The sequence below is a fragment of the Heptranchias perlo genome, chromosome 3 (genome assembly GCF_035084215.1).
Source record: "Heptranchias perlo isolate sHepPer1 chromosome 3, sHepPer1.hap1, whole genome shotgun sequence".
NCBI classification, from domain to species: domain Eukaryota; kingdom Metazoa; phylum Chordata; class Chondrichthyes; order Hexanchiformes; family Hexanchidae; genus Heptranchias; species Heptranchias perlo.
The window spans coordinates 135683294-135699163 of record NC_090327.1 but is presented as its reverse complement, the minus strand read 5'-3'; the positions used below and the strand labels follow the sequence as shown (position 1 = coordinate 135699163).

General features: G+C 42.6%; 1 protein-coding gene across 2 annotated transcripts in view; it reads right to left on the bottom strand.

Annotated features, from left to right (window-relative positions):
• LOC137320246 (antizyme inhibitor 1-like) overlaps nt 1–15870 on the bottom strand; it is a 53195-nt gene that overhangs the window by 22840 nt on the left and 14485 nt on the right. For both annotated transcript variants that reach the window (XM_067982014.1, XM_067982015.1), the window contains exons 2-3: nt 13761–13901; nt 5915–6119 (exon numbers count right to left, since the gene is read on the bottom strand). In XM_067982014.1, coding sequence (XP_067838115.1) covers nt 5915–6022 — 108 coding nt within the window. In that variant the 5' untranslated portion in view covers nt 6023–6119; nt 13761–13901. The remainder of the gene's footprint in view (nt 1–5914; nt 6120–13760; nt 13902–15870) is intronic.

The following is a 15870-nucleotide window of genomic DNA, read 5'->3' as shown; positions in this document are numbered from 1 at the left end:
AGCAGGAGGTTTCCTTGCCCATGTTTGACCTGATGCCATGAGATTTCATGGGGTCCGGAGTCAATGTTGAGGACTCCCAGGGCCACTCCCTCCTGACTGTATATCATTGTACCGTCACCTCTGGTGGGTCTGTCCTGCCGGTGGGATAGGACATACCCAGGGATGGTGATGGAAGAGTCTCGGACATTGGCTGAAAGGTATGATTTTGTGAGTACGGCTAGGTCAGGCTGTTGCTTGACTAGTCTGTGGGACACCTCTCCCAATTTTGGCACAAGTCCCCAGATGTTCACGAGGAGGACTTTGCAGGGTCGACTGGGCTTGGTTTGCCTTTGTCGTGTCTGGTGCCTAGTTGTCTGATGCCGGGTGGTCCGTCCGGTTTTATTCTTATTATGACTTTTTTTTAAGCGAGATTTTACAACCGAGTGGCTTGCTAGGCCATTTCAGAGGGCAAGTAAGAATCAACCACATTGCTGTGGGTCTGGAGTCACATATAGGCCAGACTGGGTAAGGATGGCAGGTTTCCTTCCCAGATGGGTTTTTAACGACAATCCGGTAGTTTCATGGCCACATTACTGATACTAGTTTTTTTTAATTCCAGATTTTATTTAATTAATTGAATTTAAATTCCCAAGCTGCCGTGGCGGGCTATGAACTCATGACTCTGCATTATTAGACCAGGCCTCTGGATTACTAGTCCGGTAACATAACCACTATGCTGCCGTACCCGATAATGCACTAGTTTCTACAACACTTGCATAAAAATATCCTATATTGAAATAAGTTTAAATGGGTGAACACATTCAAGTGTTTGCTTTAATAAACAGTATTTATTTATGGAAGTGCAGTTTTCAGAACCCTCCGCACCCCCCCCCATCGCCCGGAGGGGGTTAAATGCTAATAAAATGACAAATACTCCAATTAGACACAGTGGATTTAGAAACATGCCTAGTCTTTTACTGGCAGTATGTAAAGTTCCAATCATCACAGGCATGTGTTTTTTTAAAAATCACTTCTACAAAGGAGCATGACAATATAACTGGTATATTTTCTCCAGCACCAGGAATGGAAGTCAACATTTCAGATCTGCTTCAGTATCCTTGAGGTTTATTTGAATTTGAACACAGATGTCACCTGTGCATTAAAATGGCAAGTTCTGACCAAGGGGCTCTTTAAACCTGAAATCAGAACTTTGTCTCTCTTTCCTCTTCTCCCCCCTCAATTGCTTGTAATAAAACACAGAAGGAAGCCATTCAGTCCATTGTGTCCACACTGGCTCTTTGCTGGAGCAATCAAGAACTAATCCCTCTTGATCCCCATAGCCCTGTATTTTCCTCGGTTTCAAATATTTATCCAATTTTCCCTTGAAAGATGCAATGGTCTCTGCCTCAACCACTCAAAGTAGCAGAGCATTCCATTCTCCAACAACCCATTGCGAAAGAAATTTCCTCTAACCTCATGCCTCTCACACTGATAATTTTAAATTGACAACCCCCTTGTTGCTGACTCCCGAACCAGAAAAAATAGTCTTGGCTAGTCACCCTATCAAAACCCTTCATTATTTTAAAAGCCTTCATCAAATTTCCTCAGCCATCTCTGCTCCTGTGGAAATGGTCCTAGTCTCTCATAACTATAGTTTCTCATCCCCAGCATTATCCTGTTGAATCTACGCTACACGCTCTTACAGCTTTAATGTTGCGTTATATTGGGACATCCAAAACTGCACACAGTACACTAACTGTGGCCTATTCAATGTTTTGTACTAATTCATTACTTCTTCATTTTTGTACTCCATGACTATTTGTAAAATCCAAAATGCTGTATGCCCTTTTTAAAAAAATAAATAGCTTTATCCACCTACATTCACACTTTCGGAGAATTATATATTTAAACTCCTAGGTCTCCCTGTTCATTCACAGCCTTCGGTATCTATCCATTGAGTGTATGCTGTCATTCCTTGTTTTTTCTCCCAAAATGCATTACCTCACACTTATCCACACTAAATTGCATCTGCTACTTGTCTTTTCATTTCACTAATCTGTCATCCTCACTTTTAAAAAAAAAAGTCCTCCTCACTCTGCCAAATCCCCCACTTTAGTGCATTAAGCAAATGTTGAGATTGTGCTCCGTGGTTAATGCAGGCTTGCAGGCTCTCAATTCAGTGCACAAATTATGCATGGGTGCTGTTTGCAACATGGAAGGTAGCAATTATCCACACGGTCTTGACAAGTACTAATCTTTAATAGATACTTGTTCCAGTGCCCCAACAGTCCTGACGGAGTGCTCAGCTCTCAGATCGCCATATTCAGAAGTGAAATACTCTTGGCATGGAGACTGTGTGTGCTCGATAGAGTCCCTCTAGTTCATGTCTAGTTCCACACGTCTGGTATTAAGATAGTAACGATTAGCAGATAGGCCACACTGTACTACTGAGCACCAGTTGAAAACAAAAAGCTATGAGGGTTTATTTACTGTTAAAGGATTTTTGGCATGCTGATAATAGTTGAGTTTGATTTGTCCTCGTCTGACCTGTGCGTTTGTCTATCAGAAGATTATATACCATGAAATGAGACAGGTCTTGATAGCAATGCCCATCTGTCTTTGAACGCATTCTATGTCAATTTGTTCCATTTCTTCCAGTGAACAAATTAAACAGTTTGCAAACTATGGAAAGGCAACTGCCATATTACACCAGCCAGCAACCAGAAAGATCCAATGACAGTTACAATCATAGAATCTTACAGCACAGAAAGAGGCCATTTAGCCCATCATGCCTGTGCCGGCTCTTTGAAAGAACTATCCAATTAGTCCCACTCCCTCAATCGTCCCCGATATTTCTGCAAACTTTTCCTTTTGAAAGTTACTATTGAATCTGCTTCGACCACCCTTTCAGGCAGTGCATTCCAGATCATAACTCACTGCATCAAAAAAATTTTCATCTCCCCTTTGGACTTTTGCCAATCATCTTAAATCTGTGTCCTCTGGTTACCGACCCACCCACCAATGGAGACAATTTCTCCTTATTTACTCTGTTAAAATCCCTCAACTTTGAACACCTTTATTAAATCTCCCCTTAACCTTTTCTGCTCAGCACAATCCCAGCTTCTCTAGTCTCTCCACATTACTGAAGTCCCTCTTCCCTGGTATTTTTTTTATTCGTTCATGGGATGTGGGCATCGCTGCCCATCCCTAATTGCCCTTGAGAAGGTGGTGGTGAGCTGCCTTCTTGAATCGCTGCAGTCCGTGCGATGAAGGTTCTCCCACAGTGCTGTTAGGAAGGGAGTTCCAGGATTTTTACCCAGCGACGATGAAGGAACGGCGCTATATTTCCAAGTCGGGATGGTGTGTGACTTGGTGAACGTGCAGGTGGTGTTCCCATGCGCCTGCTGCCCTTGTCCTTCTAGGTGGTAGAGGTCATGGGTTTGGGAGGTGCAGTCGAAGAAGCCTTGGCTAGTTGCTGCAGTGCATCCTGTGGATGGTACACACTGCAGCCACGGTGCGCCGGTAGTGATGGGAGTGAATGTTTAGGGTGGTGGATGGGATGCCAATCAAGCAGGCTGCTTTGTCCTGGTCAATGGTGACCCCCAGGATATTGATGGTGGGGGATTCGGCGATGGTAATGCCGTTGAATGTCAAGGGGAGGTGGTTTGGACTCTCCCACATCTTCTTTGTGTCTACCGCATCAAACCCCTTCATAATTTTAAAGGCCTCTATTATTTATATAAATCATCTCAGCTCCAGGACATTGCTGTAGGAGTTCCTTAGGGCAGTGTCCTAGGCCCAACCATCTTCAGCTGCTTCATCAATGACCTTCCCTCCATCATAAAGTCAGAAATGGGGATGTTCGCTGATGATTGCACAGTGTTCAGTTCCATTCGCAACCCCTCAAATGATGACAGTCCGTGCCCACATGCAGCAAGACCTGGACAACATCCAGGCTTGGGCTCATAAGTGGCAAATAACATTCGTGCCAGACAATGACCATCTCCAACAAGAGAGAGTCTAACCACCTCCCCATGACATTCAACAGCATTACCATCGCTGAATCCCCCACCATCAACATCCCGGGTGTCACCATTGACCAGAAACTTAATTGGACCAGCCATATAAATACTGTGGCTACAAGAGCAGATCAGAGGCTGGGTATTCTGCGTGAGTGACTCACTTCCTGACTCCCCAAAGCCTTTCCACCATCTACAAGGTACAAGTCAGGACATTGATGGAATACTCTCCACTTGCCTGGATGAGTGCAGCTCCAACAAGAACTCAAGAAGCTCGACACCATCCAGGACAAAGCAGCCCGCTTGATTGGCACCCCATCCACCACCCGAAACATTCACTCCCTTCACCACTGGCACACTGTGGCTGCAATGTGTACCATCCACAGGATGCACTGCAGCAACTCGCCAAGGCTTGTTCGACAGCACCTCCCAAACCCGCGACCTCTACCACCTAGAAGGACAAGGGCAGCAGGCGCATGGGAACAACACCACCTGCACGTTCCCCACCAAGTCACACACCATCCCGGTTTGGAAATATATCGCCGTTCCTTCATCGTCGCTGGGTCAAAATCCTGGAACTCCCTTCCTAACAGCACTGTGGGAGAACCGTCACCAGACGGACTGCAGCGGTTCAAAAGGCGGCTCACCACCACCTTCTCAAAGCCAATTAGGAATGGACAATAAATGCTGTCCTTGCCAGCGACGCCCACATCACATGAATGAATAAAAAAAAATTAGGTTACCCTTCAGCCTTCCCTTTTCTAGAGAAATAGCCCCAGTCTGTTCAGTCTTTCCTGATAATTATAACCTCTCCGTTCTGGTATCATACTTATAAATCGTTTTTGCACCTTCTCAAGTGCTTCTATATCCTTATTGTAATAGGGAGATCAGAACTGTGCACAATACTCTTTAATTGAATTAAAATAAATTGAATTAAATTAAATCAAATCAATTAAATTGAGCATATAATCCAGACTGGGACTCCATTGCAAGACTGAAGGTGTTAGAGGTGCTACCCCTTGGATGAGACATTAAACCAAGGCCCCACCTGCCGATTTGTGGGACATTAAAGATACCATGGCACTTTCTGAAGAAGAGCAGGGAATTTCCAAAATTCTTTCCTCAACTAACATAGTCATACACAGGTTAATTGGTCATTCATCTCATTGATGATTATGGGATCTTGCTGTGTACAAAACAGCTACTACGCCTGCCTATAAAACAAATTAATTGCACATTTCAAAACTAAGAACTTTGATACGTTCTTGAGATGCGATAAGGTGCTACGTAAATGTAAGCCCTTTATACTAAATTTAGATCAAGGTTCCAGCTACAGAGAAAAGGAGACAATTACGCAGTTATTTCAGATAAAACATGTGACTTCTTATATAAAAGCAAATTAATTTGACTTCAGTTTGTAAAAAGTAACCTTGTAATAGTTGGGATAAAAATTTACAAATGAGGTAGGGATTAATGCAAATGAGCGTAAAAAGTTAGCTGCCAATTAGAGTTGCAATTGTCCGAAAAATTTCAAGCATGGTGATCTGGGAGATTTTGTATGGATTGGTCAATGTCAGTTTTAACATTTGTAAACAATTTTACAACACCAAGTTATAGTCCAGCAATTTTATTTTAAATTCACAAGCTTTCGGAGGCTACCTCCTTCCTCAGGTGAACGATATCAGTTTTAACATTGATAGCTTGGTCAATACACACATTTGTATTGGAGTTTGCATGCTGCCTATGTTCCCATTAGACACCCGAGTGCCACAATTAGAGCTATTAGGACAGGCTCTACATACTGCAATACTGCGCATAATAATATTGCCACTGCATGTAGATTACTTTTGCATCAACCTCCATGAATCTTTCCCATCTTTAGTATTACTAAACTGTATGTAACAAAATATGCTCACCTCAAGCGTATGCTCACGAATATGGTTGTCAATAACATCGCTAAGAGTGGTTTTTTCTTCCAGAAGGTCAAAGGGGTAGCTTTCTTCTAGTTCAACAAATCCTTTCATCTTTCAGTGATCCACAAAGCCAACACTCCTAAACCAAACACCAAGTGAAGGTCCTCACAGAGCCTTCAATATCGGGGTTCTTAAAATATGCAACAAACTGCAAAAGAAAACAGAGTCTAATATTACTAAAGATTTTATACTCTCTCCAAAAAAGGTGACTGCAGCACAGCATCTAAACAAATTTCTAGAAAATCTTAAAACATATCAGAAATCCTGCATAGTGTCACTTATTTCCTGTAACATCTGCCCCCTTACAGGTTGATAACTGCTCTATTGTTAAAAAACTGCATATTCACCGATTCACCATGAGCAATGTCATGGCAATCCACTAGTCGTAAACCACAATCTCAAATTTTCCAGGTATTGGTTCAGGCTCATGCAGACATGCACAATTAAACCATCTGACATTCATCGGCAACATTTTCTACAGCAATGAATAGATTTATCTTTGGGACGGAGTGTCAGGGGAAAGAATTGCTCTTTTGTCAAAACCGCAAACATATTCTCTACACGTGCGTTTGTGATTAACCTAAAAATAGTGACAGAGGAAATTTTCAAAATGTGAATAGATAAGAAAGAAATATGCTCATTCTGACAACTCACAAGCAAAAGAAAATTAAGGTTGAATGTATTTTGACAAAATGATAAAAATCTCAATTTAGAAATTTGTTCTTTCTGGAGGCATGAAGTAATACTTCCGTTGAGAACTCTATAATATGGTGCATTTTGTTTTTAACATTACATTAAATGGTCAGATAGTATTAATGACAAGTTCTTAAGTGCAAATCACTATTTTGTTAATTTATTAAATAGGTTTTCATTTGTCCGCTAAACTCCTCTGTGGAGTCCACGTGATTAATTGTCTTCAGTAATTGATTTAGTGTACTCCTCGATTTTAATGTTTTTAATTAAAAACACTTTATAGCGTTCCCTTCTCATTGGCACCGCAGTTTCCTACTGGACTCCCCACTTTTGGTCAAGCTAAGGCGATCGCTGTTCTTCCCTTTTCCACCCTCCACCAACTCTGCCCATTATCATTGTTCTGTTTACAGCATCCCCTCAAACAGTGAAGTCTACGAACTCAGGCCAACTTTCATTTTTGTCCCTTTTTTGGGAGGTGGGGAGAAAGAACTGGCTGATGCACTGGATGAACAAACTGTCTTTTTAACTTTGCAATCCAAGTTCAAATCTAACTCAGAACAATCGGATAAAAGTTTCTGGACTTCAATGATTTGGAAAAGGTCCAAAATTAGTTTGGGCAGTTCCTAGCAGCCATGATACCACAGCCTAAAACTGCCTCCAATTCAGCACAAAATGCAGACAGACCATGAGGAGGAAACAGAAAAATTTAAGTTAATGCAATTCAGAGGTTGAGGACATGCCACATTTTTCAGTAGACGAAAGAGAACATGAATTTTTTTACATCTATAAATACAATTACTAATTTTAAACAAATAATTGTTTATCTTCCAAAAGCATAGTCCCTGCTTTTATCATTCGAAGACTTAACTTACCTATTATCCTTCTAGCTGGCACCCCACCTCAACCCTTTACAAGCTTTAACTCAAATACTACAGTCCTGTTCACTTCAAGTTTAATGGCTTCTTGTGCCCCAGCACATTGGCATCAAAATTCTCATCCTTGTTTTTAAAATCGCTCCACGGCCTGCTCCCGCGCCACCGTTGCAATCTTTGTGCTGTACCTCCCCATACGCACATCTAAAATCAGACTTCTCTTCACACTTTCTCCCTCGATTCAATCTCTGCTGGCCATTCGCTCAGCCACCATGCTCCTGCTTTTGAATTCTTGATCCAGTTCCTTTTATCATATCACCTTGTTCCTGGATTCAAAACCCCCGCTCCAACAGTCTCTTAGGCTCCCACATCTAGTCTCCCTCTTTCCTCAAAACCACTGCCCTCTATATCCCTTTTCTCCTTATCAGACTTCTCTTCACACTTTCTCTCTCGATTCAATCTCTGCTGGCCATTGGGATAGATTCAGAACAGATCTAGCAGCTCAAAGCAGATCCAGCATCCATGAGGTGCTGTGGGCCATCAGCAGCAGCAGAATTGTATTCCAGCACAATCTGTAACCTCATGGCCTGGCATATTCCTCACTCTGCCATTAGCAACAAGCCTGGGGATCAACCCCAGTTCAATGTGGAGTGTAGAAGAGCATGTCAGGAGCAGCACCAGGCGTACCTAAAAATGACATGCCAACCGAAGCTACAACACAGAACCACAAGCATACTAAGCAGCGGAAGGAACATTCTATAGACAGAGCTAAGCGATTCCACAACCAACGGATCAGATCAAAGCTCTGCAGTCCTGCCACATCCAGTCGTGAATGGTGGTGGACAATTAAACAACTAATGAGAGGAGGAGGCCCTGTAAACACCCCCATCCTCAATGATGGCAGAGTCCAGCACGTGAGTGCAAAAGACAAGGCTGAAGCAGTGTCCTTAGCACAACCATCTTCAGCTGCTTCATCAATGACCTTCCCTCCATCATAAGGTCAGAAATGAGGATGTTTGTTGATGATTGCACAGTGTTCAGTTCCATTCGCAACCCATCAGATAATGAAGCAGTCCGTGCCCACATACAGCAAGACCTGGACAACATCCAGGCTTGAGCTGATAAGTGGCAAGTAACATTCGCGCCAGGCAAATGCCAAGCAATGACCATCTCCAACAAAAGAGAGTCTAACCACCTCCCCTTGACATTCAACGGCATTACCATCGCTGAATCCCCCACCATCAACACTTCAGCCAGAAGTGCCGAGTGAATGATCCATCTCGGCCTCCTCCCGATATCCCCACCATCACAGAAGCCAGTCTTAAGCCAATTCGATTCACTCCACGTGATATCAAGAAACGGCTGAGTGCACTGGATACAACAAAAGCTACGAGCCTCGACATCATCCCGGCTATAGTGCTGAAGTCTTGAGCTCCAGAACTAGCTGCGCCTCTAGCCAAACTGTTCTAGTACAGCTATAACACTGGCATTTAACCGATAAAGTGAAAAACTGCCCAGGTATGTTGTGTCCACAAAAAGCAGGTCAAATCCAATCCGGCCAATTACCACCCCATCAGTCTACTCTCAATCATCAGCAAAGTGATGGAAGGTGTCGTCGACAGTGCTATCAAGCGGCACTTACTCACCAATAACCTGCTCACTAATGTTGAGTTTGGGTTCCGCCAGGACCACTTGGCTCCAGACCTCATTACAGCCTTGGTCCAAACATGGACAAAAGAGCTGAATTCCAGAATTGAGGTCAGAGTAACTGCCCTTGACATCAAGGCAGCATTTGACCAAGTGTGGCACCAAGGAACCCTAATAAAATTGAAGTCAAAGGGAATTAGGGGGAAAACTCTCCAGTGGCTGGAGTCATACCTAGCACAAAGGAAGATGGTAGTGGTTGTTGGAGGCCAATCATCTCAGCCCCAGGACATTGCTTCAGGAGCTCCTCAGGGCCTTGTCCTTGGCCCAACCATCTTCAGCTGCTTCATCAATGACCTTCCCTCCATCATAAGGTCAGAAATGGGGATGTTCGCTGATGATTGCAGTGTTCAGTTCCATTCGCAACCCCTCAGATAATGAAGCATTCCGTGCCCACATGCAGCAAGACCTGGACAACATCCAGGCTTGGGCTGATAAGTGGCAAGTAACATTTGTGCCAGACAAGTACCAAGCAATGACCATCTCCAACAAGAGAGAGTCTAACCACCTCCCCTTGATATTCAACTGCATTACCATCGCCGAATCCCCCACCATCAACATCCTGGGGGTCACCATTGACCAGAAATTTAACTGGACCAGCCACATAAATACTGTGGCTACAAGAGCAGGTCAGAGACTGGGTTTTCCGTGGAGAGTGACTCACCTCCTGACTCCCCAAAGCCTTTCCACCATCTACAAGACACAAGTCAGGGGTGTGATGGAATACTCTCCATTTGCCTGGATGAGTGCAACTCCAACAAGAACTCAAGAAGCTTGACACCATGCAGGACAAAGCAGCCCGCTTGATTGGCACCCCGTCCACCACCCGAAACATTCACTCCCTTCACCACCGGCGCACCGTGGCTGCAGTGTGTACCATCTGCAGGATGCACTGCAGCAACTCGCCATGGCTTCTTCGACAGCACCTCCCAAACCCGCGACCTCTACCACCTAGAAGGACAAGAGCAGCAGACACATGAGAACAACATCACCTGCAAGTTCCCCTCCAAGTCACACACCATCCCGATTTGGAAATATATCGCCGTTCCTTCATTGTCGCTGGGTCACAATCCTGGAACTCCCTTCCTAACAACACTGTGGGAGAACCTTCACCACACGGACTGCAGCGATTCAAGAAGGCGGCTCACCACCTTCTCAAGCGCAATTAGGGATGGGCAGTAAATGCTGGCCTTGCCAGCGACGTCCACATCCCATGAACGAATAAAAAAAGTTAGTAACTCAGTAGTTCTACCTGTAGGTCAACAGATCTGAAGTGACAATTTAGGGTACAATTCCAGCCTGTGACTGAAATTCAGATTCGACACAAAAACCCTCTCCCCCAAAATATTACCCCACCACACACACAACCCCTCCGCAGGTTGGCCGATACCGAGCAACTTATAACAGTGAAAGAGAAGTCCACCATGACCTCTTAGGTGAACAGAAAACAATTGATTGAGCAAAAGAAAGGAAATCACCCCAGAACAAAGCTTGAATTATTTTAAACAGCCTGAATTGTGTACTATAATGACTGCATTGCAATTCATTTATTCAACAGAATATTAATTTCCATTTTGACTAGCGTGCCATGTGGAATGCATTGTGAGGCACTATTAAGACTGAGTTGGGCACCAGGATGAAACATTAGAAAGGAGAAACAAGGTGCATGAGCAAAGATAGGGAAGGAAAGAAAGGAAGGGGGTGGCACAATTGATCAAAGAAACTATTCTAGCACTGGAAATGGATGATGTAGTTGAGGGGTCCAAGACAGAATCTATTTGGATAGAATTAAGGAACAATAGGAGAGCTATTACACTACTGGGTGTATAACTGTAGGCCACCAAATAATGGAAAGGAGATAGAGGAGCAAATTTGCAGGCAAATTACAGAAAGATCCAAGAATCATAGTGGTTATAATGGGGGACTTCAATTATCCCAATATAGACTGGGACAGTAACAGTGCAAAGGGCAAAGAAGGGGAGGGATTCCTGAAATGTGTGCAGGAGAACTTTCTGAACAGTATTTCTAGCCCAATGAGGAAAGAAACAGTGCTGGATCTAGTTTTGGGCAATGAAGTGGGGCTGGTGGAGCATGTTTCAGTGGGGGAGCATTTGGGGAACTGTAATCATAATATCATTAGGTTTAGAATAGTTATGAAAAAGGACAAGGAACAATCAAATGTGAATGGAGGAGGGCTAATTTCAGTGAGTTAAAAAGGGATCTTGCCCAGGTGGATTGGAATCAAACATTGGTAGGCAAATCAGTAATTGAACAATGGGAAGCCTTCAAGGAGGAGATGGTTCAGGTACAGAATAGACACATATACAAGGTGGATAGGAAGGGCTTCTAAAGCTAGAGCTCCCTGGATGATTAAAGATATGAGGATTAAAATGAAACAGAAAAAGGAGGCTTATGACAAATGTAAAGTTCACAATATAGTAGAGAACCAGGCTGAATACAGGAAGTAGAGGAGATCTACAAAAGGGAAGAGGGGGAAAGAGAGAGTATGAGAACAGATTAGTGGTTAACATAAAAGAGAACCCAAAAGTCTGTTATAAACATATAAATAGTAAAAGGGTAGCCAAAGGAAGGGTGGGACCAATTAGGGACAAAAAAGGAGATTTTCTTGTGGAAGCAGAGGCCATGGCTGAGGTACTAAATGAATACTGCGTATCCATCTTCAATGGAGGTAGCAACAATATTGGATAGGATAAAAATAGATAAAGAGGATATACTAAAAGATTGGCAGTGCTCAAAGTACAAAAGCCACCCAGTCCAGGCGGTCCATCCTAGGTTACTGAGGGAAGTAAGGGTAGAAATTGTGGAGGCTCTGGCCACAATCTTCCAATCCTCCTGAGATATGGGGATAGTGCTAGAGGACCTGGCAATGACAGGCCAGTCAACCTAGTGTCGGTGGTGGGGAAATTTTTTTTTTTAAAGAGACAATAATCCAGGACAAAATGAATTGTCACGAGGAAAAGTATGGGCTAATAAATGAAAGTCAGCACCGATTTGTTGAAGAAAAATCGTGTTTGACTAATTTGATTGAGTTCTTTGATGAAGTAACGGAGAGGGTTGATGATCATCCATATACACATTGATGTGTATATGGATGATCATTTGATAAAGTGCCACATAATGGATGTTAGCAAATTTAAAGCCCATAGGATTAAAAGGGAGAGCAGCAGTGTGGATAGAAAATTGGCTAGGGGACAGAAAGCAAAGAGTAATGGTGAATGGTTGTTTTTCAGACTGAAGAGAAGTTTACAGTGATGTTCCCCAGGGGTCAGTATTAGGACCACTGCTCTTTTTGATATATGTTAATGACCTGGGACGTGGGTATAGACGGTATAATGTCAAAGTTTGTAGATGACACGAAGCTCGGAAATGTAGTAAACAATGTGGAGGATAGTAACAGACTTTAGGAGGACATAGACAGACTAGTGACGTGGGCAGGCACATGGCAGATGAAATTTAACGCAGATAGGTGTGAAGTGATACATTTTGGTAGGAAGAATGAGAGGTGATATAAACTGAATAGTACGATTTTAAAAAGAGTGCAGGAACAGAGACCTGGCGGTGCACATACACAAAACTTTGAAGGTGACGGGGCATGTTGAGAAGGCCGTCAAAAAAGCATACGCGATCCTGGGCTCTATTAATAGAGGTAGAGTAGAAAAAGCAAGGAAGTTATGCTAAACCTTTATAAAACAGTGGTTAGGCCTCAGCTTGAGGATTGTATTCAATTCTGGGCAACACACTTCAGGAAGGATGCCAAGGCCTTAGAGAGGGCATAGAAGAGATTTACTAGAATAGTGCCAGGGATGAGGGACTTCAGTCATGTGGAGAGATTGGAGAAGCTGGGGTTGTTCTCCTTAGAACAGAGAAGGTTAAGGGGAGATTTGATAGAGGTGTTCAAAATCATGAACGGTTTTGGTAAGAGTAAATAAGGAGAAACTGTTTCCAGTGGCAGAAGGGTTGGTAACCAGAGGACACAGATTTAAAGTGATCGGCAAAGAGGCAGAGGCGACATGAGGAAACATTTTTTTTTTAAAACACAGTGAGTTGCAACGATCTGGAATACACTGCCTGAAAGGATGGTGGAAGCAGATTCAATAGTAACTTGCAAAAGGGAATTGGATAAATACTTGAAGGGAAAAAATTTACAGGCCTATGGGGAAAGGGCAAGGGAATGGGACTAATTGGATAACTCTTTCAAAGGGCCGGCACAGGCACGGTGGGCCAAATGGCCTCCTCTTGTACTGTACCTACTATGATACTATGAGTTCTACTTATTGCTCACTTCACTAGCTGATAACCTAATCATATGACAAGTTTTTATTGTAGATAGCCACGGTACTCCATTTACTGATCCACAATAATTCCCAAGATTATCCACTTCCTTCGAATCTAGTATGCAAGTGAATTCTTAAACTATCTCTTCTAGTCAAGCAATATGGTAATAGCAAATAAAGAAATACAGCTATTTGTATATCTCCTAACCAACAGTTTATTCTTACATGGACAAGTTGGGAGATGGAACACCACCACTATCAGCTGGGGTCCCAAGGTGGCTCGGCGTTGAAGTCGAACTGTTCTCTGTAGAGTGTTACTCCCAGACCTTCTGGATAATTGTTATACACCCGAACAGAAATTCTGCCCTGTAAAGAGAAAAATAACAATGTTAACATGCATGCAAACAGCTAAATGGAACAAAATTACCAAAAGAAATGCTTCCATACTTCAAAATCTGTACCCTAACTGCAAGCTTTAGTCATTTCCACAATTCAAAACAAAAGGGCAATCAGGGATGAGTGGGTGCACTCAGAGAACAGTCATTATACTTACCTCCTACAATTTCTTTTGCTTGGCTGTTGGGATTGAGACAAACAAATGTCTCCCATTTTACCAGGCAGATAAAGTCTATTATGTTCAACTTCATGGTACCAATTTTCACTTGATCAGCTTTAGAGTAAGCAAGAAGTTTCAGTTATTTTCCTGGTGTCATTCACTTCCCTTAGATTAAATAAAATGTAGATGTTGACACCTACACTGCAAACTCTACAGAATGTTGAAACAAGCAAGCTTGGTGCGTGCTTCCCATTCCAAACTTTATTAGATTGATTGGTTGTAGGGAGTCAGTTCATTCTCTGATTGGCAGGACGTGACCACTGGTGTTCCCCGCGGATCTGTACTAGGGCCTACACACACACACATACACACACACACACACACATATATATATATATATAAAAATGACTTGGGTGAAGCTTGGAGTTATATATTCAACTTTGCAGATGACATGAAATTAGGAGGGACAGTAAGTTGTGCAGATAGGAGCAGGAAGTTACAAAGGGACACAGACTGAGTGAGCAAAACTATGGCAGATGGAGTTTAATGTGTAAAAATGTGAGGTTATTGACTTTGGATCTGAGAAAGACTAATTGGAATATTTTCTAAAAGGTGAGAAACTAGAAGCTGCAGTGGAGCAAAGGAATTTAGGTGTCCATGTACACAAATCACTAAAAGCTAGTGCACAGGTACAAAAAAGCTAATGGAATATTGGCCGTTATCTCAAGGGGGTTGGAATTCAAAAGTGAGGAAGTGCTGCTTCAGTTGTATAGAGCCTTGGTCAGACCCCATCTGGAGTACTGCGTTCAGTTATGGGCATCGAACCTCAGGAAAGGTATATTGGCCTTGGAAGGGGTACAGTGCAGATTCACCAGAATGATACCAGGGCTTAAAGGGTTAAATTATGAGGACAGATCCATCAACTTTATTTTTTTCTCGAGTTTAGAAGATTGAGGGATGATCGGATCGAGATCTTCAAAATGATGAAGGAATTCAACAGGGTGGATAGAGAAATTATTTCCTCTGGTGGGGAATTCCAGAGCAAGAGGGCATCATCTTAAAATTAGCGTTAGGCCAGTTAGGAGTGAAATCAGGAAGCAATGTTTCACGCAAAGGATGGTGTAAATCTAGAACTCTTCCCCCAAAAGGTTGTGTATGCTGGGCCAATTGAAATTTTCAAGATTGAGATTGATCGATTTTTGTTGGGTAAGAGTATCAAGGGATATGGAGCAAAGGCAGGTAAATGGAGTTGAGGTACAGATTAGCCATGATCTAATAGAATAGTACAATAGGCTCAAGGATCTGAATGGCCTACTCCTGTTCCTATGTTATTCAGTGACATTTAAACATTATAAAATGATCTAGCAACCAAATTTCTGTATTGTTACATTCACTATGCAGCATTGTAGCATATTACAGGGTAGGATCTCTTTTTGTATCTGCCAAAATATTAAATTCATGTTAAGTGGAATAAAACATGGTTTTGCTCCACTAAGATGCTGTTAATCCTCTGAAAATGGATTATTATACACTTTTTGTAGTGATTATAGTGGCAGAGTGGCTTAATTCATCTGTGGACTGTTAGATGAAAGTCTCCTGTCTCCTTTTGGTAAAGGTCCTGGATGAAATGAATTTAGGTAGTCTCAATCCAATTCCCAATATGCATGGCAACACAATACAACTTAATTTGGTAATATATTGAAAATCTCACCCAAGAAGGATCACAGAAATGACAAGTGTCAAACATTTCATACTGGTGTAATTGTTGCGTTCAGACAA